General features: G+C 41.5%; 1 protein-coding gene across 2 annotated transcripts in view; it reads left to right on the plus strand.

Annotated features, from left to right (window-relative positions):
• Positions 1 to 22,892, plus strand: part of slc38a5a (solute carrier family 38 member 5a) — a 48,433-nt gene that overhangs the window by 19,052 nt on the left and 6,489 nt on the right. For both annotated transcript variants that reach the window (XM_060932044.1, XM_060932043.1), the window contains exons 4-15: positions 2,179 to 2,294; positions 5,435 to 5,508; positions 5,676 to 5,768; positions 5,892 to 5,970; positions 6,991 to 7,073; positions 7,258 to 7,316; positions 7,439 to 7,579; positions 12,373 to 12,452; positions 14,948 to 15,048; positions 15,709 to 15,824; positions 16,653 to 16,797; positions 18,588 to 18,691. In XM_060932044.1, the coding sequence (XP_060788027.1) occupies positions 2,179 to 2,294; positions 5,435 to 5,508; positions 5,676 to 5,768; positions 5,892 to 5,970; positions 6,991 to 7,073; positions 7,258 to 7,316; positions 7,439 to 7,579; positions 12,373 to 12,452; positions 14,948 to 15,048; positions 15,709 to 15,824; positions 16,653 to 16,797; positions 18,588 to 18,691 (1,191 nt within the window). The remainder of the gene's footprint in view (positions 1 to 2,178; positions 2,295 to 5,434; positions 5,509 to 5,675; positions 5,769 to 5,891; positions 5,971 to 6,990; positions 7,074 to 7,257; positions 7,317 to 7,438; positions 7,580 to 12,372; positions 12,453 to 14,947; positions 15,049 to 15,708; positions 15,825 to 16,652; positions 16,798 to 18,587; positions 18,692 to 22,892) is intronic.

Raw genomic sequence — 22,892 nt, forward strand, 5'->3', positions numbered from 1 at the left:
AACAGTTGTGTAAAGTATGCTTATACATGCAAATAGTTACTTACAAATACAAGGGTACTTCCATAAGTTCTCGGCCTCACCCAGAAAACGTCACAGGAGAAAGATTGTTCTTGCATTATTTTTCAACACAGTCTCCTTTAACTTCAATGCACTTGGTCCACTGATGTTCATGTTTCACTATCCCTTCACGTAAGAAGGTCACATCTTGAGCCTCCCGATACTCTTCAACAGCATGGATGACTTCATCATCACTCTGAAAATGGCAACTACGAAAGTGGGGTTTCAGTTTGGGTAACAGATAGAAGTCAGACGATGCCAGGTCGGGTGAGTAAGGTGCACGGGGCAACAGTTCAGAGCCACATTGTCCTGGAGCAACATCATGCCAGCTCGAAGCTTTCCTTTTTTTCTGTGATTGCTTCTTTCATTTGAGTTTTTGTGGACAGTGATATAAGGCTTTATGGTATACAGTTGTCTCCCAAAATGAGTTATGCCCCTTGTTTCTGGGTGAGGCTGAGAACTTTTTGAAGTACCCTCATACAAACATTTCTGTAAATATCAGTTCAACTAATACGTGTTTTATTACTTATGCTGTTAGCATAGAGCTGTCCAGTCCAATGAAATACAGTAGGGTTTGTGTGGTAAAATTCTTTTTTCTCTCTCTCTCTGAGTGCTAGGATTGTCTTATTTGCAATGTTGGTACCTTTGGTTTGTTAAAGGTTCTGACTGCAAAGTTGAATTCTGGGCAAAATGTTCTATTTCTATTGCTGTTGGAGTTTCGAGATGTTTCTCTGCTACACACACCGTGTATCCTGTGTGTGAATGTTTTAACGAGAAAAAGCGTCCCACATTTTACGATTCCAGAGATTGCCGAAGCAACAATATCACGTGACCACTGTGGGGCGTGTTTGACCTACTTTTAACCAAAACAAGTCTGTATGGGCAAACATGACGGACTCCGCTCTCCTGTCAGCTAAAAGCCAGCGGAAAAGAAAAGGAAAGCCTGCCTAGTGAGTGCAACTGCAAGATAGAGCAAGGTTAGAATGATGTTCTCTTAGCCTTAGAACGCATGGGCTCGACTCCATGGTAGCGAGTATGGAGTTATACACCTAATGTTTTGATCTTACAGAGAAAGAAACGAGAACACAAAAGCAGTAACAGAGAAAAGATATATTTTTCTTTTGTTTCATGGATCTATTCGTGAGTGTCAACCACAAATTATATCCCTGCGACTCAAAACTCTCCAAGGTCGATGCAGAGTCACGATGTTTTCCACGCATCGCCATCTTGGTGTGATGTATTCCACAGTTATGCTAATTAGTTAAAGCTCCTTGCATTTGGCTGTTTCCATAGGGCCATACTGTTTACCTCAAGAGGTAGGAAAATGGTCCCAAAATGGAGAAAAGCAACCCTCGGGACAGCAAAATGATCACATCTTGTCAACATGATATTGTTCTTGCGAAACATCGGGAAATGGCGTGCACAATAAGACAATTTTAAAATTTGCTACACCACCCAGGGAGCACTTGGGGTTTAGGTGCCTTGCTGAGGGCACTTCAGCCCAACCTCTGGCCATGACTGCCCCATATTAACCTAACCCACTGTGCACCCAGATGAAACCCACACAGACACGGGGAGAACATGGAATCTCCACACAGAAAGGCCCCTGTCAGCCACTGAGATTGAACCCAGAACCTTCTTGCTATGAGGCAACAGTGCTAACCACTGCACTACCATGTTGCCCACTGTTAGACATAACATTTCTCACGTCTAATGTCTCAAATTTTTCAAAATCTTCCTAAAAATGTGTTGTGAAAATTACAGTCAACTTTCAAGAGAAATTGTTTCCATAGTTTCCAAATTACTATGTCCTTTTTTTTCCCCTGTGGGATTCATTTGTTCCTAAATGAAACAGGGTTAAAATAGATCGACTGGATCCCTACTGTTTATAGTAAGGCTTTATGGAGTGTAAGTGTGATTAGTGTGACTATAAGAATGGGGATTTTATGACACTATTGATGTGCTTTAATGTGCCTAGTGATTTTGTGATGTCATTTTAAAAATTGCATTTTGGTTGGCAAAGCGCATACGGTACAGGCCGCTGCTCCTTTTGGGATTTTCAATTTAATATGAATGTGAAACTCAACCTGGTATTACTGACTGCTCTTTTTTTTTTAACAGTTTGTGGGGAAGACATCATTTGGGATGTCCATCTTCAACCTCAGTAACGCTATCATGGGCAGCGGCATTCTGGGTCTAGCATATGCCATGTCCAACACTGGCATCATCCTCTTTCTGTGAGTCACAGTGTCACTTACTGCATGTGTGTAAAATATTCTTATCTAATTGTAATCAATAGTCATTGCACACAATACACACAAGTGTGTAAAGGACAAACCGTACAATAGAAAGGAGCGGAGAACGTTTCTATTCACAGTGCAGTGAAAGAATGTTAGTGTCTGGACTTGGGGTGCTCTTATATTTAGCTCGGTTAAATGTTCCCATGCCATCAAATTTGAGTCTGTTAAGTATAGGCTGGATATAAGTGTGTATGTGTGCGTGAGAGAGAGAAAGAGAAAGGAGGGAGGGGAGAGAGTTTTGCACGTTCTCTCTATGAAACAGCATCCGCCTGAGATGTGTTTAGATCAGACTGCGTGTGTGACGTGTCATTCCACATAACTCTAGTTACAAGACTTACTAGATTACTTTTTAAAGGAGAACGCCCTTATAAAGAACCTTCTTTTGGGAAGAAAAGAAAGAAAGACGCATTTTTGTTGTATATTGTGCTTTTAAAAGTTCATGAGCCTTTGCAAATATTTCAATACTGCAGTTCCATAAGATCACATCAAAACATCAGGCAATAAAAAAGTTCAGTATGGACACTTGCAATATGTTTACATTCATTTTCACTTGAGTGTCTATGAGCTGCTAGCAGACAGCAGTGTAATCCAGAGCGGAGCGTGGCTCAGGAAACAGCTCAGCTTCACATGATGTCTAATGCTGCTAATGAGATTACAGACCACATTTATGCCTCACATTGTTGGTACACTTGTGATTGAGAAACAGGGCTACTCGATTATCTCAAACATCACGATTATTTTTGGTCAATATTGATTATGATTAGTTAACGTGATTATTCATTGGCAGGAAGTGTAATACTAACTGTTGAAAACGAAACTAATTACACTTAAGTTAGCCAGCTACTAGGCATGTAACGACATATTGTGCAACAGTAAATTGTGATATAAATTTATGACGATTTGAATCAATAAAATAAAAAATGAATCACAATTATTTTTAGGCTGTGTAATCTCTTAGTTTTTCCTAGGTGTAACTGCTTTGTTTAAACAGGAGATGGTGGAATAACGTCGGGAATAATATCGGGAATGCAAGTAACTTCACCCTAGGTAGAAGTAACACAGCTCTAATGCCAAGAAAAAAAACACACACAAAAAAAAAGATCTAAAATGAGAAAAAGCTGTTGTGATTGACCAGTACAGATATATTCAACAAAAAATCAGAGCTGTTTTTTTCTAGACTGCCGAAAGCTAAAGAAAATGAAGGTAATATAAATGTTTATAGAAGTTTATTAAGAAAAAAACCTATTTGTTGTTAACTTTTTTCATTTTTAATTAAAGGAATATTTTAGTTAATAGGCGATTATATTTTACTCCAGCCTTTACAAATGTGGATAAGTAATTATTTTTGGTTATTAAGAAATGAAACAAAAGGGTTTTTTAATTTAACCTAAAGATATTTAAGTTGATAAAGAATAGGAAAATATTTTGCATTTTTTTTGTAATAAAATTTTATCTATTTATTTATTTCAAAAATATAATGGGAAAATCTAATTGTGCACCCAATATCAGTGAATGAAATCGAATTGTGAGTTGGGTGAATCATTACATGCCTACCAGCTACATATAATGTGCTAGTGGCAAATGACTAGCATCACTTCCGGCCTGAGAGTGCCTTACGAACCAAGAATCTCATGAAACAGAGCCACACAGCAAACTCCAGCTCTTACGAATGACTTTTGAAGCATTGTTTTAACTTTTAGCTCCTTTTTAATTTTTTTTAAGAAACCCAGTAGTGACAGCGTCTACTGTAGCCTTTCTCAACCGGGGTGCCGCGTCTGGCTTCGTTAGGGGTGCCGTCAAAAAATTATGTATTCTAACATTGAAATAAATAAAATGAATTAAAATTCCAAAAAATGATAGTTACACTAATGCAGATCATCGCCGCCTCATGCATCATCAAAATTTGTCTCACAGCCCCCTTTCCCATGTCACAACATCACTACCGGGGTCAGCATGACTGCATATATTTTCTATGGAGGTGCCTTGAGAATTTGCATACTTCTGAAGGGTGCCATGACTGAAAAAAGGTTGAGAAATGCTGGTCTACTGTATAGCCCCTCATCACACACTCATTCAGTTCATAATGAGTCTGTTAGTTAGCCAGCTTGTGGACTAGTGTTAGCTATATAATGTGGATAACTTACAGGTCTTACCTGTCGTCTGATCATCGTATCAATAAACCCAGTGGGATTATTGGGGTTTGAAGGTTGGACAGTCGCATCATCTTGGTTCGAGCTAAACTGAACATATCACAATTGGGCTGAGAGTGAGTTTGGGCTTTTAGGAAGGGGTGAAAGAAAGAGCACTGCTGTAAAGGAAATGGGTTTGCTGGAGTTCTAACTATATATAAGACAAAACACAAGCATTATTGTGAAACAGAATGTGGAACAATCATTGTTTTATCTCAATTATCTTGTTTTCATAATTGTTGGAACCCAAGATTGTGATTGAAATTAAATTCGATTAATCGCCCAGCTCTGCTGAGAAACTATAATTCCAATTATTCTAGCCACATTCACTGGATATGAGCAATTGTGCGCTCTGATTGGCTACTCTACTACCAGGATATCAGCTCATATATTGTGAGTAGAGAAAAACAAAATGGCAGAGCATTTTGTTCAAGCAACCGAGGACGAAATAAAGACTCTACTTGAAAACAAAACCCCCCCAAAATACAAAAAAGCAACAAAATATGGATTTGATGGTTAGAACGTATCTTTTTTTTTTTTTTTCAAGAATTACTATTATAGCGTTTTCCACAAATTGCTACTGCCATTTCACTGGTTTGTTTGCATTCGAAGCAGAAATGATTTTCCCGGACGTTTTCTATAAAGTTTTTATTTATCAAATTTGCAAAAAATTAAAATAAAAATGCTCCGTTTCTCAAAATCCAGTGAATGTGGATAGAATAAAACAGTTATTCGACTCAATCTCGTCGTACATGGCTTATAGCCGACTTGTGTACGACTCGATTTCGTGGAATAACTGTTAAATAGCTCAAATTCAAAAAGGCATCATGGCTGGTGAACTGTGGAAATTGACAAAGTGTTTTCTCCTGTTTGTTGCTGTCGCTTTAGAATTCTGATCATCCTCATTGCTATTTTGTCTGCATACTCAATCCACCTGCTGCTGAAGAGCGCTGAAGTGGTCGGTAAGAGATCAGTCCTTAAATTAGTATCAGCACCAGTCACAGATCCTATAATCATGATCATCCTTTTTCATTTATGCAGAATCTGACATTTGCGAGTGATTCTTTTTCATTGAATTACACAGTATCATCATGGCATCTGTGGAAAACTGGTTTCATTGTTTTTCTAGGGATTCGTGCATATGAACAGTTGGGTTACCGTGCATTTGGATCAGCAGGCAAAATCTTAGCAGCCTGCATTATAACCGTTCATAATGTTGGAGGTGAGATTGAAGGGATTAAAATATTTGGCATTGCCAACCTTCCTAAGCAGTGATGTACAGTAGTGGTAGCTTTATTCATTTCACATGATGGTGCTTTTGTTCTTTCTCTTTGTTGCCCTACAGCCATGTCCAGCTACCTCTTTATTGTGAAGAAGGAGTTGCCGGCTGTTATACAAGGCTTGCTGGGCACACAGACAGACGTGTAAGAAGATTTGTTTCTTCCGTTTCTTATCCACATCATTATCATGAAAAAATACAAGCGATGTTTATACAAGGTACAAAAACAACGGTATGTTTCGACTATGATGATAGTATATTTAAGGTTGCCTTCACACCCTTTTACTCCGTTTGCTGAATTGTTATGTTTGGCTTTGTTTCACATTTAAGACAATGAACCAAAAAGTAATTAAAAAACCCAACCCAGTGGCTGAGGGGCGTGTAGGGCTGAAACCCGCCTCATAAAACTTTCATCCACTGGCAGAAATGCAGACTAAGAAAGAGAAACAGACTTTTGGCACATGCGCATAGATATCACAAAAATCATAAAGTATAAAAGATTATACTATGATTTAAATATCAAGATTAAAGAAAGGGTGGTGCAGTGGTTAGCACTGTCACCTCACAACAAGAAGGCTCTGGGTTCGAAACTCATGACCGACTGGGGCCTTTCTGTGTGCAGTTTGCATGTTCTTCTCGTAGGGGTGCTCCAGTTTCTTGAATATTTTTTTTAAATAAATCATCTTATTGTGAATAGGGATATCTCATCTCATCTCATTATCTCTAGCCGCTTTATCCTTCTACAGGGTCGCAGGCAAGCTGGAGCCTATCCCAGCTGACTACGGGCGAAAGGCGGGGTACACCCTGGACAAGTCGCCAGGTCATCACAGGGCTGACACATAGACACAGACAACCATTCACACTCACATTCACACCTACGGTCAATTTAGAGTCACCAGTTAACCTAACCTGCATGTCTTTGGACTGTGGGGGAAACCGGAGCACCCGGAGGAAACCCACGTGGACACGGGGAGAACATGCAAACTCCACACAGAAAGGCCCTCGCCGGCCCCGGGGCTCGAACCCAGGACCTTCTTGCTGTGAGGCAACAGCGCTAACCACTACACCACCGTGCCACCCTGAATAGGGATATCTATTTCTCAAAATAATGTTTGGGCTTTTTTTTCCAACCACCAACCTGCTGTGTTTGTGTGTGTCCTGTTAGAGAGTGGTATTTGAGCGGAAACTATCTCATCATCATCGTCAGTATCTGTATAATCTTTCCGCTTGCCCTCATGCGCCATCTTGGTACGTCCACCCTCCTCTTCCTTTTCCCTTCCTTCTCATTCCCCCCCAATCATATTTCATAGTCTTTTACACTTTCAGAGACAGTGTTTTAAATCATTCATCTTACAGAAATATTGTCATACTGAACTGGTTATTGGTGCTATAATTTGCATATTTACATCATGCTGTAATCAATCACTTTCAGGGTATCTTGGCTACACCAGTGGTTTCTCCCTCACATGCATGTTTTTCTTCCTCATAGCTGTGAGTCCACTTCATTTATCCATTCATCTCTCTGTTCCTCCACCACACTCTACTCTGAAAAAAGTTTTATTTCAAGTACTTTTTTTAATTATCAATAAATATCTTCTTTCATGGTCCAATAGGTCATCTATAAGAAGATTGTCATGTCATGTTCCTTGGAACACTCCAGTGTCAGCACCAACACCTCCATTGCGCTTCTGACGACCGATGAGTCCACACACAACGGCACCTGTGAGGCAAAACTGATCACCCTCACGCCACATGTAAGAAGTGCTGCTTTCTGTCACATGTACAATCATGAAAGAAGAAAGTTCCCATGTGGTTATGCTTCAAAAATTATACATCCAAGATGTGCTTTGAGCTTTGATTATACTTGTATTGTGGCACCCTGATTCAAAACTGAATCAAGTTTTGTAGTAGGTCATCTGTAGTAGGTCATATAGCCTATTTCCATTCACACTGAAAACCGTATATTTAACAGTTATTCCATGAAATCGAGTCGTACATGAGCTGATAGCTGACGAGGTACATAGCACCAAGTCGGCTATAAGCCATGTACGATGAGATTGAGTGGAATAACTGTTTTATTCTATCCATATTCACTGGATTTTGAGAAACAGTGCATTTTTATTTTTATTTTCTTGCAAATTTGATAAAACATCCGACAAAATCGTTTCCACATAGAATGCAAACAAACTGGCGAAATGACTGTAGCAATTTGTGAAAAATGCTATAATAATAATAATTCTTAAAAATAATTTTAAAAAGGATACGTTCTTACCATCAAATACTTTCATTCCATATTTTGTTGCTTTTTTAATTTTTTTTTGTGTTTTGTTTTCGAGTAGAGTTTTTCTTTCGTCCTCGGTTGGTTCAGCAACACGCTCCGCCATTTTCTTCTTCTTCTTTAGGGTTTTTTTTAGCTGTTGGCAAACCAACTTAAAGGTGCATTACCACTACCGACTGGGCTGCAGTGTGGAACAGGAGATATTGGGGGGGGGACAACTATATTATTCTTTTAGCCATTTCTGTTTCTTTTAAATACTTGATAACAAAGTGATATATCTGACTTGATGCGGTCCGCCATTTTGTTTTTCTCTACTCACGGTATATGAGCTGATAGCCTAGTAGTAGAGTAGCCAATCAGAGTGCACGATTGCTCATATCCAGCGACTGTGGATATAATAATAATAATAATAATAACAGAATCCCTCATCAAAAAATTCCCCTCATCAAAAAATTCCTGTGCTGGGATTGACCAAGGATGGCTCACGTGACATAAAATAGTTTCACCATTGATTTAGGAATGTATCTTGTGGCATCAAAAAAAAAAAAAAAAAGAAGGATACCGTATGTTGTGAGTCAGTCATGGTATATCCTGGAAGTGATATACCATGAAGTGATGTCACAGTTTCAAGCTATACGGCCGACTCGAGTCTCCCCCATAATAAAGACAGACAAAATTAGAAGTCATTAATACAATCGAAACAAAAACATTAACATTTCAGTCAGGGGGATTTTCAACTGAGCACTTTAAAATTAACCACACAAATTTGTGAGAGTCAGTAATTGTTATGTACTGCTTGGTCTCTTTTTCAAATCCCAAAAATAACGGTTTAGTAATCGACTCAAGTCATAGCTGTGGCTCCGCGAGCATTTCTGTGTCTGCAGATTTACATATCATGATCATGCCTGGCGAAGCAGGCGATAGCATGGTAAAAAAAAAATCATTAAAAATGAATTAAATTAAACAAACAAGCAAACAAACAAATAGATGAATGAATGAATGAATGAATGAATGCAAAGCAATAGCATGCTACATTGCACATGCACAGATTGAAGGTCGCGCCGACGTAAACAACAAACATGGCTGCCTCCAGTGAGTTTATGCCGAGATTCAATCTCATAGACGAAAGTTAAAAGTTAACACTTTTAGTTTGGACTTTTTTGATGAGGGATATAAATCAAATATACCATGCACTGAGAGGCACTGGTAATTATAGATTCTCTTCGGTGACTTGCATAGTACTATTTTTTTTGGGGCTGCGCCCCTCACAAAATAGTACTATACCAGTCACCTCAGAGAATCCATCATTTCAACCGGAGCCTCTCAGTGCATGGTATATTTGATTAGGCCAAAAAAAAAAAAAGTGTGTTTCCGGTAACATGAAATACTAAAATAAGGTCGGTAGGTAGAAAAAAGGGTTTTTTTTCTTAATTTTTTTTTATTTTGTTCGAAAAAATTAACACAAGTAAACATCTTACAAAATAGTATTTTGGCACAGAATCCTTTATACCACACATCATAATAAAATAAAAATGTTTTAAATCTTTAAACGAATAAAAAAAAAATATCGCGAGAGTTCGAGTTATGATCTATGGAAGCGGATTGCTGCCACACTCAAAAAAATTGGCTTAGAATCAAGTAATTACGTGAAAAGATATTGTTAACAAAGTTATCACGTTTTTACAATATATTTATCATGTAATAACATAACATCACGTAATTTCATGATACGAAATTATCATGTTATTTCATGATATTTTCATGTAATAACGTGAAAACACCTTATCAAGAAATAACGTGAAAATAACGTCCTAGGCTAGGCTACTTCCATTAAAAGCAGACGGCCTAGCCTAGCCTACTGTAGAACTTGGGTCGAGCAAAAACACTGAGCAAAAACATGGCTGAATCCTGAATGACTCCTATTTGTATAAATAGGGGACTACATAGGCGGCAAAACGTAGTGTTTTTCACTGCCATGGAAGTGCACTTGTATACTGAAGAGAAAGCAATTCGCATTACAGCCTTGAATGAGGATTCAAAATGGCGGCTCGGCTCAGTTTTCCCTTCCTCCTTCAGTATACAAGTGCGCTTCCATGTTTATGCAGGAGGGCTGATAGAAGTGGCGAAACATTTTACTTTTTATCATTTCTTTCACAACTTGAATGCGTTGAAACAAAAAATTATGACAAACTAACGCCGCTTACACTAAAATATCGAGGGAAATTTGTAATAAAAACTTTACGGTCGGCAATTTCGACGCGGAAATTCTTGATCGGTCGGGTTACCGGAAACACACTTTTTTTTTTTTGGCCTTACTATGATGCTGTAATGGTGTCGTGTGGGAATGGGAGCAAAACAGCAAAGTCTTAAACATTAATCTGTTCCCCGGTGACCACAAACATTTATGCTAATCTTTTGCCACGACTCCAGTAGGAATAGGAACCGTCAGATTTACGTGTTGTGACTGGTCGCGACATTGCTGGTGGTGACGTAAATGATGATAGTGATCGCTGCAACAGAGCTACTCATCCCTAGCCTGGGCCCGCCCATCCTAAGCGTGACGCAACACAAGGGCCTGTTGCGAGCTTATGGCCCTTTTCCACTACCCTTTTTCAGCACACTTCAGCTCACTTCAGCCCGACACGGCTCGCGTTTCGACTACCAAAAACCAGCACGACTCAGCTCGTTTCAGCCCTGCTTAGCCCCTAAAACTCGCACCGTTTTGGAGTGGGGCTGAAGCGAGCCAAGCCGTGCCGAGTGAGGCTGGGGGCGTGAGGAGACACTCCCCTGTGCACTGATTGGTGAGGAGGAGTGTCCTCACATGCCCACACACGCCCCGCGAGCGCGCTGGGATCTGTAAACACCGCAAACCCGGAAGGAGAATAATTACGAATTACGAGAATTTCTGAAGCCTTATGCGCCTCGCCTCATCTATACGCTCTTGCCAGTATCTGTCCGCGTTGTCGGTGACAACAAGCCACAGCACCAAGACCAGCAACACTAACGACTCCATGTCCTCCATGTTTATTGTTTACTATTCGGGTCGTGAGACTACTGCTTAAAAGCTCACTGATGTCACTGTTTGCGCTGCTTAACGACATCACCTGACGTCCACCCACTTTTGCTAACTCCACCCAATGTGTCCACCCACTTCCAGCCAGCACGGTTCAGCGCGGTTGTAGTCGAAATGCAACTCCAACAGCCCCGCTCAGCCCGACTCAGCACGGCACGGCTCAGCCCGACTCAGCCGCGTTTGTAGTGGAAAAGCGGCATTAGTCTGGCCAGGCAAGCTGTCTACAGCTCTTCCAAGCTCTGGAAAAATCGGGAGCCAATCAACTTTGAACATCTCCAACGGCCCTGGGTAGAGGCGTGTTCAAGGCACTGACGTAGTAGAACTGCGACCGGAAGCCATAGATTGTTTACAGAATCATGCTGTATTGAAAGCATTCAACGGGAAGTTCTCAAAACGGAGCAAAGAGCAGCCCTGGAGGTATTTATTGAAAGGAAGGACGTTTTCGCCTTGCTCCCGACCGGCTTCGGTAAGAGTTTAATCTACCAGTTAGCCCCGCTAGTAGCCAAATCAATGGGGCTCAGCAAGAATCCTGTCGTCGCGTCACATACGTCAGAGGAAAGAGTGATGTGATTGGTTTAAGCTTCGTCACAGCCTTTTCTGGCTTCGACCAGTAGCAAACTGAGGCATTTCAGGGAGGCGGGTCAACCATGGGCTCTGGGAAACGGTTGGGCTGAATATCTTGGCCAGACCAATAGCTCGTAGAGCTTTGAAGTCGCGTTAGCCAGACTAACTCATCCCGCCTCAGTGTAAAGCAACCGGTGGCAAACTCAAAACAACAAATAGAGAAAACTTCAGCAGATATAAGCAACAATAGTCTTTGCGTGAACAAAACAAATGTTCAGAAACAGGAAGAGAACTCTCAACATAGCCATGATGCAGCTCAACTGGTGCCATATTGCGAACTAGCTAATGCCTCAGCTTGGGCTTTTCACATAAATGGACTTTCCATCTCATGAACTGTACGTCGTATCAAAGGTTTGCACTCTGTAGCATTCTGTTAAATGCAGTCAGGTGGGAATACACCAAATCCATTCCTTTTTCATTATGAAAGACAGAGCGGAAGTGAAAATTTGCTGTCTATACTGTGTTGTTTTTACCTCATACAATATCAGGTAACAGTAGTAGTGGTTATAGTCATAGTAGTAGTTGTATTAATCATGCTTCGCTATAGCTGATGAGCTGTTTCTACTGTGCAGGCTGCGTATACCATTCCCATTCTGGCATTTGCTTTTGTGTGTCACCCTGAAGTGCTGCCCATCTACACGGAACTGAAAAAGTAAGTCTTTGTTTATAGGTCTCATACAGTGCCCTCCACAATTATTGGCACTCCTTGTAAAGATCAGTAAAAATGGTTAGAAAAAAAAAATCACCTTTTGGTGAAGTCGCTTCATCACACACTGAAAAAAATGAGGAAAACCCAACCTTTAATTGAAATCAACTTATTCAGAGAAAAACAAACGCCTCATCAATCCAATTATTTTCAACAAAAAACACACCTGCCACTATTACTGGTACCCCTGGATATTACAGTGAACACAATGTAACTGAAGCATGTTTCCGATTTAAATTGTACATTTTTGAGCTGATTGGAGTCGTGCTCACTATAATTTGTTGAAAAGAATTATTTTCATGTCAAATAATAATTATATAATTCATAATAATTGATGAGGGCGGCACGGTGGTGTAGTGGTTAGCGCTGTCACCTCACAGCAAGAAGGTTCTGGGTTCGAGCCCAGCTGCCGGCGAGGGCCTTTCTGTGCGGAGTTTGCATGTTCTCCCCGTGTCCGCGTGGGTTTCCTCCGGGTGCTCCGGTTTCCCCCACAGTCCAAAGACATGCAGGTTAGGTTAACTGGTGACTCTAAATTGAGCGTAGGTGTGAATGTGAGTGTGAATGGTTGTCTGTGTCTATGTGTCAGCCCTGTGATGACCTGGCGACTTGTCCAGGGTGTACCCCGCCTTTCGCCCGTAGTCAGCTGGGATAGGCTCCAGCTTGCCCGTGACCCTGTAGAAGGATAAGTGATTATAGATAATGGATGGATCTCATCTTATCTCATTATCTCTAGCCGCTTTGTCCTTCTACAGCAGTGTTTCTCAAACTTTTTCAGATCAAGGACCACTCTGTCCCAAAAAAAATTTCAGGGACCACCTGTCAACACCCGCCCCCCCGCCCCACACAACACACACACACACACACACACACACACACACACACACACACACACACACACCATACAGAGATGTGTACTATTAGGTGTTTTTAATTGAAAAAATTATGGTTAACTAAATACATTAAAGGCCTATCCATTCCATATCCTCTGTCGTTTTTAAAGGCAAAAGTATGGAGGTTTAAAATTCAGCAAACAGTTAATCAGAACATTTCATATCAATAGTTCAAAATTGTTCAAAATTAGGAGGAACATGAATGAACTGAAATGAACAAAAATTTTAGATTTAATAGATTACACTTACTTGTCTTCTGCCCAAAACTGACTCTTTTTTTCTTAATGGGAGGAGTGGTGCTGATGCATACTAAGCATCAATGATTTAATATCTTGGTTCCAAGCTGGACAGCTTTAATCTGAGATTGGGGGCCACACTGACTCGGTTTCACTTTTTAGTTTTCAACCCAACCAGTGCTGAAAACCCAACCTCGCATCCGTATGTGGATGAAAATGGCACGAACACAAGCTAGTTAGGATTAGCCTATTATATGTTCAGAATTTTCGTTTGCTTGTTTTCAGGTCTGCCTGCCTGTTTGCCTGTGAGGCAGAGATTTGTGAGGTGACTGTTGCCTAGAGACGAGAGGCGGAATAAGAGCACGTGCACACTACAAGTTTAATGTGGTGCAAATTCAGATGCAGAACGCTTTTTAAATAATAATAATGATGAAATTACAGGCCCGTTTGATTGCCGTTAAAAACAAGATTGGATAAATTTAACTTTCTAATAATGTTACAAAGCATACGCTAGCTTACCTTGAAAATGCTGACTACGTTTGTAGATCACCTCGCGGACCACTTGAGGTGGTCCGCGGACCACACTTTGCGAAACACTGTTCTACAGGGTCACAGGCAAGCTGGAGCCTATCCCAGCTGACTATGGGCGAAAGGCGGGGTACACCCTGGACAAGTTGCCAGGTCATCACAGGGCTGACACATAGACACAGACACCCATTCACACTCACATTCACACCTACGGTCAATTTAGAGTCACCAGTTAACCTAACCTGCATGTCTTTGGACTGTGGGGGAAACCGGAGCACCCGGAGGAAACCCACGCGGACACGGGGAGAACATGCAAACTCCACACAGAAAGGCCCTCATCGGCCACGGGGCTCGGACCCAGACCTTCTTGCTGTGAGGCGACAGCGCTAACCACTACACCACCGTGCTGCCGGGTGGATGGATTTCTCTGAATAAATTTATTTCAATTAAAGGTTTGATTGACACTCCGTCAGACACGCCTTCTGGCTCTGACTGGTTGTTTACATTGAAGCGCTGTGGATTCTTGCAAATGGCATGAGAAGCACTAGGTGTAGCCAAAGGAGACTGATTTTTTTTTTTTCTGCAGATTATTTGTCTCATGTACTACTGTCAGGACATAGTGACAGTTTCAGCAAAAATGACAAAAAGGTTTTTTTTTAACCGTTTACCTTCTGCAGCTTTAATGTAAAGTGTCACCTGTTTTGTTTTTTAAACAAATCAAGGGATTATTTCATGTTGGTTGCTGATGAAGGTCTTTGATTTTGGCGGTGTGTGTATTTTCTTCCAGTCCATCGAAGAAACGCATGCAGAATGTGGCTAACATCTCCATACTGGCCATGTTCATCATGTACCTACTAACCGCCATTTTCGGCTACCTCACTTTCTATGGTAAGCATGTGCTAGTGGTGTAAAATTAATCAAATTTACCATGCACGGAGAGGCTCCGGTTGAAATGATGGATTCTCTGAAGTGACTGGTATAGTACCATTTTGTAAGGGACACAGTCCCAAAGAAAATAGTACGATACCAGTCACCGAAGAGAATCTAGAATTACCGGAGTCTCTCAGTGCATGGTATATTTGATTTATATCCCTCATCAAAAATTCCAAACTAAAAGGCAGCCATGTTTGTTGTTTACATCGGAGCGGCCTTCGGCCCGTGCGTGTGCAATGTACCATGCTGTCGCCTGCCTCACCAGGCATGATCATGATAAGTAGATCTACATGCACAAAAATGCTCACGGAGTCACAGCTGTGACTCGAGTCGGCTGTATAGCTTGAAATTATGACGCAAGTTAGTGATATATCCAGGATATGCCATGACTGACTCACACCATATTAATTTTTTTTTTTATTTTTGACATTATGAGATACATTGCTTAATCAATGGTGGAACTATTTTATGTCACGTGAGCCATCCTTGGCCAATCTCTGTACAGGAATATTTTGAAGAGGGATTTTAAAAAATGATATTCAGGGCTTATGCATGAATATGGACTCTAAATGTGTGTGTGTGTGTGTGTGTGTGTGTGTGTGTGTGTGTGCGCAGGTAACGTGAAAGATGAACTCCTGGAGAGTTACAGCACCAGTGATAGACTGATACTGTGTGTGCGCCTGGCAGTGCTGATTGCTGTCACCCTCACTGTGCCTGTCGTTCTCTTCCCGGTAAAACACACACACACACACACACACACACACACACACACACACACACACAGAAAACAAACATTAGTTTTCTATCATTGTGAGGACTTTCCATTGACCTAATGATTAGTGTAGCTAGAGATCTATGTCTTCACCTAACCATAAATGATAGTTTGCTTTTCAAGTAAAAGCACTGTATATGTTGAGGACATTAAACACTATCTTGTCATTATGAGGAGATATGATCCTTTTTTGATCTCCATAACAGTCTAGATAGATGTACACACACACACTAGAGTGCAAGTGCTTACAGATGCAAGCATGGGGGAGACCAGGGGCTTCACAAACAGCACGCTGAGCCAAATCAAGGAGCAGGAATTATAGTCCGGAAACGAGCGGGGTTCAGTCAATCAGCAAACAACGCAACGAAGGGAAAACAATGAAACGAGATCGAGGCGAAACGTAAACACTGGTCATACACTGAAAGTCAGGCGGCAATCAAATGGCTTGGTAAAGTTAGTCATGAGTTACTAAACAATACTTCATGAGGTTGGGAAGTGAGAGGTGAGCTTACATAGGCGAGATGGTAATTGCTGGATGAGAGACAGGTGGTGTGATTAATAATCAGGTGACAGAGGGCGCTGTGACTCTTGGGGCTCATAGTCCGGAGCGGCCATGTTTGGAGGCTGCTCCGAACTCATGTTTTCAGTGCTGTTACTGACACACACGCGCACCTTTTCAGTTACCGAATCGATTAAAGCTTTGACTGCTTTAAATATGAGAAAATTGTCATTACTTTTCATTAAACAACACAGCATTCTCTGTGTGTGTGTGTGTGTGTGTGTGCAGATCCGCCGTGCTGTGCAACAGCTGCTGTTCCCTAATAAACCTTTCCACTGGGTTCGCCACATCGCCATCGCTGTGATTCTCCTCTTCTTCGTCAACGTGCTCGTCATCTTCGTCCCTAACATCAGAGATATCTTTGGCGTCATCGGTGAGCTTCTCCAGCATTTATAACTGTAAAAAGGCTGTTTAAAGGCCATTAAAGGATATGGGACATGGATTTTTACCTGGGCATAATTATGTATAAAGGACATAAGAAATGCCATCTAAATCACTGCAGGGCGTCAAAAATGTGAAAATCATCACATTATTCAAGTTTTTTTATACATCAGCATAAAACAAGGATTCGTTAATGAGCTAGGTGGTCACGTGACCCGTGACGTCACAAAAACCTTCCAAGGAGCCAGCGCTTGGGAATCTAATGTAAACAGGTTACCGAAATGGACACCATCGACAGTGACATTCCCGATGTTTCACAGAGATGTGAAGTTAGACCCTATCAATTCGAACCGATAGCTGGAAATTCACATGAACATGGATCTTGTCTTTACTCTGACGGGTCAGATGATTGAGAGTGAGAGTTCATTCAGCCCTCATGAAACAAAGCGGTCGGCTCGATAAAACATCCTGGTAAGTTAAAAACAATTCTGCTCAAAGGCTAATGATCTGTTGAAAGAAGTATTATTTTTGTATCATACATTGCAAGTTCATCATAGATCTAGCTAAAGTCCGTTGCAAGCTAGTTTTTTTTTTTTTGCTGATATTTTTCAAGATTGATTGAGATACAATGCTTCCAGAGTCCGAGATGAAAACATTCAAAATGGCGAAACGAGTCAGAATTATGATAATCAATAATTGATACACCCCAAATTATAATACTAATCCTTACCTCGGCTTTCAGACGCTTAGCGCAGAGGTCTTCAACGGGGGGGGGGGGGGGGGGGGGGGGGGGGGTCGCGAAATCGCACCGGATCACTCAGATCAACAAAAATATTCCTGCCCTGTCCCCTGGCCTCCGTGCAGGGATGCAAACAGTGCGCCTTTCGGCGGATGCCGCCTTTCTCACGGCTGAATCGCGCAGATCCGATTAAAAAAAAATATATAGCGATGTTGGTTCATGGAGCATGAGGCATGAAGTGTAAGGATGAGAGAGAGGCGGTTTGGGTCGGGAAGCTGCACGCATTTGTGCAGCCTGGCGCAGATGTGCGCGGCTTCCCGATTTGAACTGTTTTTTTTTTCTCATCCTTATGCTTCCTGTTTCATGTTTCATGAATTAATATCGCTCAGTACCTGAGTATTAATGTTGAAAGAATCCTCAGTGAAATGGTCCGAATACAGTTTGTGGGAAACAGTAGGTGCAAAGTTTTTTTCAACAGGTGTTCTGTAAAGTTGTCCTACCAAGCCTACTGCGCATGCACGAAGCCTACTGCGCATGCGCAGGTGAGCCCACACTTTCCTCAGCTTCGGGTCCTTGGGGAATGCAAAAAAACTTACTCCAGGGCATTTCCCATTGGAATTATTGCAACCATAAGCAGCACAATACACCATGATGTCCAATGTATGATGTCCAATGTACTTTAAAGACTATAAAAACAATTTTCTTGTCATCCACTTCTCCATTCATCTACCCGCTTGTGCTGTGCCCGAAAGTTTTTGTGACGTATGATCACGTGACAGCGGCTCTTCCGGTTGCAAAAAATGCATATCGGAAGTCGAGCAGAAATGCCATATAATCATCACGAATATAACGATTTTGCTGAATTTAATAGATGATTTTGTATTTGTTGATGCAATTAATTCATATTTTTAATGGAAAGAAACTGATATAGCGTGCTTTTATGTTTCATGTCCCATATTCTTTAACGCAAGGAATGATTTTTAAAATAGGAAGAATGATAATGGTGCAGGGTTCACATCAAGTTTATGTCTTTATTCTCCCAGGAGCCACATCAGCACCCAGTCTTATTTTCATACTGCCTGGAATATTCTACATCCGCATCGTACCTGAAGAGCAGGAACCACTGAAATCTCGGTCAAAGATCCAGGTAAATATATCATACGACCAACTTGGTTCTACACAGGACAACATGCATGGAACGTGAATGATGATTGTTTCTGTTATCCCTGAGTTCTGTGTAGGTCAAGTGCACACATTTTAGCGAAATTGTTATTTTGCAACACACAGGTTTATGGTACATGCTATAAAATGGCAACATTTTAAGGCAGAAGAGAAAAAACTGCTAAACATTATAGGTGTTTTTTTTTTTTTTTAAATCAAAGTTGCATCTGGTCAAGTTGGACTGAATACCAAGTATGCAACTTTCACCATCAGTGTTTTATCCATCCATCCATTATCTGTAGCCGCTTTATCCTGTTCTACAGGGTCGCAGGCAAGCTGGAGCCTATCCCAGCTGACTACGGGTGAAAGGCGGGGTACACCCTGGACAAGTCGCCAGGTCATCACAGGGCTGACACATAGACACAGACAACCATTCACACTCACATTCACACCTACGGTCAATTTAGAGTCACCAGTTAACCTAACCTGCATGTCTTTGGACTGTGGGGGAAACCGGAGCACCCGGAGGAAACCCACGCCGACACCATGCAAACTCCGCACAGAAAGGCCCTCGCCGGCCACTGGGCTCGAACCCGGACCTTCTTGCTGTGAGGCGACAGCGCTAACCACTACACCACCGTGCCACCTCAGTGTTTTATCTATCTATAAAATCAGACATGTATCATGTCAGAGTGCATATAATGGCCCTTTTCCACTACCCTTTTTCAGCTCACTTCAGCTCGCTTCAGCTCACTTCAGCCCGACACGGCTCGCGTTTCGACTACCAAAAACCAGCACGACTCAGCTCGTTTCAGCCCTGCTTAGCCCCTAAAACTCGCACCGTTTTGGAGTGAGGCTGAAGCGAGCCAAACCATGCCGACTGAGGTTGGGGGCGTGAGCAGACACTCCCCTGTGCACTGATTGGTGAGGAGGCGTGTCCTCACATGCCCACACACGCCCCGCGAGCGCGCTGGGATCTGTAAACACCGCAAACCCGGAAGGAGAAGAATTACGAATTACGAGAATTTCTGAAGCCTTATGCGCCTCGCCTCATCTATACGCTCTTGCCAGTATCTGTTGGCGTTGTCGGTGACAACAAGCCACAGCACCAAGACCAGCAACACTAACGACTCCATGTCCTCCATGTTTATTGTTTACTATCCGGGTCGTGAGACTACCGCTGAAAAGCTCACTGAATCAGTGACATACAGAGCATCGTGGACGAGTTCGCGGAGCGCAAGGCTCGCCGTATGCCCTTCAAATAATGCGCGCAGTAGGCTATTGATGTTTTATTATGAGCCATGTACAGTATGTCGCCTAATGTTTTTTTGTTTCTGAGTTACATGTTCGTTTGAAGGACTTAATGTACAAAATAACATAGTTGCACCCCGTAGTGTTGAAATTGGTAAACACAGTGCATTCAGTGAGGTTTGCACCGCCCTCCTTTTATTTCTGACTCTTCCTGTCACCGTTGCAACCTCTGAGCGCTCATTCGTATGCCCTTCAAATAATGTGCGCAGTATAGGCTATTGATGTTTTATTATGAGCCATGTACAGTATCCTAATGTTTTTTGTTTCTGAGTTACATGTTCGTTTGAAGGACTTGATGTACTAAATAACATAGTTGCACCCGGTAGTGTTGAAATTGGTAAACACCGCAGTTGCGGACATTTTGTAGCCTAAAATGATGTTATGATAAGCTTTAATAAAGGGCCCGGTCATTTGCCCCGCCCCCGGCCCGGCTCTGACTTGTTCCGCCACTGTCACTAAAATGTCACTGTTTGCGCTGCTTAACGACATCACGTGACGTCCACCCACTTTCGCTAACTCCACCCAATGTGTCCACCCACTTCCAGCCAACACGGTTCAGCGCGGTTGTAGTCGAAATGCAACTCCAACAGCCCCGCTCAGCTCGACTCGGCACGGCACGGCTCAGCCGCGTTTGTAGTGGAAAAGCGGCAAAAATTTCAGCTCACTTTCTTTTTAACAGCCTGACAGCGCGTTCAGTACAATCCTCAAATCAATATCAACAGCATCGATAATAATAGCAAGTATAGTATAGTAGCATGCTAGTGTTAATAATAAAAAAATCATTCATCTGGGAACCTGGGAGGCACCGACTTGGGTCTTTATTAGCTCATTATTCCTTCGGTTGATTAATAAACACATTTGCATACTATACAAGAGGCACCGCGAAGTAATGATGTTAATATTCAAACATGTTTGGACATCATTGTTTTTTTGTTTGTTTTTTTCCTCCATATGGCCACTAAAATACTCCAGAGGTAATTTTCTTAATTTTGGTGGCCTGTTACCCTCCGGGCATATAATCCGAGGGGATATAGCTATCGTTCTGTCTGTCTGTCCGTCCATCTGTAAACATTTTAGTTTCCGGAGCATAACTCAAAAACTATTCAGAATTTTTATTTTTGTCACGAAACCTGACAGTTATGTTAAGTGATTAAAGGAGTTGTGCCTTTTGACATTTTGGGATTTCTGTGATTTTTATTTTTTCCTGTATTTCAATGGCAATCAATTCAACCTAGGAAAATTTGGAGTGGGGGGGGTGTCATCTCCTGATGACTCTTGTTTTTCAGTATGTGATTAATTCCTTCTAGTATTTTATTTATATAAGTTGAGGATTTGTTTACTGGTTTAGGATGGAAACTTGACTCAAATTAATATCGACTTCAATTAAATCTGATGCATTCACATTCGTGCTGTCAATCGATTAAAATATTTAATCGCATTATTGTCCAGTTAACTCGCGATTGATCGCAAATCAATTTTTTTTATCTGTTCTAAATGTACCTTAAAAGGATATTTTTTCAAGTTTTTGGGGAGTGGGAGTGGACAAATACACTTACTTTATACAAATGTATGTGGCCAGGTCAGAAAGGATAAGGCTGGGCACAGCAAAAATGATTTTTGTGGGTATTTTATTCCTCCACTGCATTTAAAAAATAAAGCAATGTTAACTTTATAATTTTGAGGGTTTAGCACAATTCAGTGTGAACAAAACAATATAGCTAGTATTTTCCTCGAGTTCTGTACTTAACTTCCAGTTTCAAACTATGCAATAAACTAAACTAAACAAACTAGGTGATGTGGACTCTGGACAACAGTAGTGGCTATCTTTAAATAAAGAAAATAAAAATACAAAACCCAAATAAATACATTTGTTAAGCCACACAGCTCATAAAGATGTTTTCCAGTAAAATGCAATAACTCAGTGGTAAATATATAGTACATTTATGAGCAAAAACTGCATTTATAAACACTGTTACATAACTTACAAATTTCTCAGAATAAAACAAATTCTCTCACTCCAGTGTACAGCCTGCACACGCGCGCGCACACACACACACACAACTGGACCTTAACACGTCTTCTTTTCTCACATCAACCTTATATAAAAAAATACACGTTTTATGTAAACAGTCAGAATACAACAGTATAAGTTGATCCTGTACACAAGTGCACTTTATCATGACCAGCTACTCGCTGTCACTCGCTCCTGGTACGTCACTTCCTGATTTCCCAAACTATGGTGGAGGGGCACAGAACATCCATCCATCCATTATCCGTAGCCGCTTTATCCTGTTCTACAGGGTCGCAGGCAAGCTGGAGCCTATCCCAGCTGACTATGGGCGAAAGGCGGGGTACACCCTGGACAAGTCGCCAGGTCATCACAGGGCTGACACATAGACACAGACAACCATTCACACTCACATTCACACCTACGGTCAATTTAGAGTCACCAGTTAACCTAACCTGCATGTCTTTGGACTGTGGGGGAAACCGGAGCACCCGGAGGAAACCCACGCGGACACGGGGAGAACATGCAAACTCCGCACAGAAAGGCCCTCGCCGGCCACGGGGCTCAAACCCAGAACCTTCTTGTTGTGAGGCGACACTGCTAACCACTACACCACCATGCCGCCGGGCACAGAACATGCAAGCGTTAATCGTGCGTCAAAAAAATTAGTGGCATTAAAAGGAATTTGCATTAACGCATTATTATCACATTAACTTTGACAGCCCAAATTCGAATACGAAAATGAGTAAAAACCCTGGCTATAAATGGTCGGAAAATAGCTCCATTTTCTACCTGATTTCTGTCCTAATCAGCTAAATGGTCTTTTTACGCATTTATGATGCCATTAATTTCAGAAAGGGTCGCAAAA

Source organism: Neoarius graeffei, chromosome 10, assembly GCF_027579695.1.
Source record: "Neoarius graeffei isolate fNeoGra1 chromosome 10, fNeoGra1.pri, whole genome shotgun sequence".
In the NCBI taxonomy this organism is placed as follows: Eukaryota; Metazoa; Chordata; class Actinopteri; order Siluriformes; family Ariidae; genus Neoarius; species Neoarius graeffei.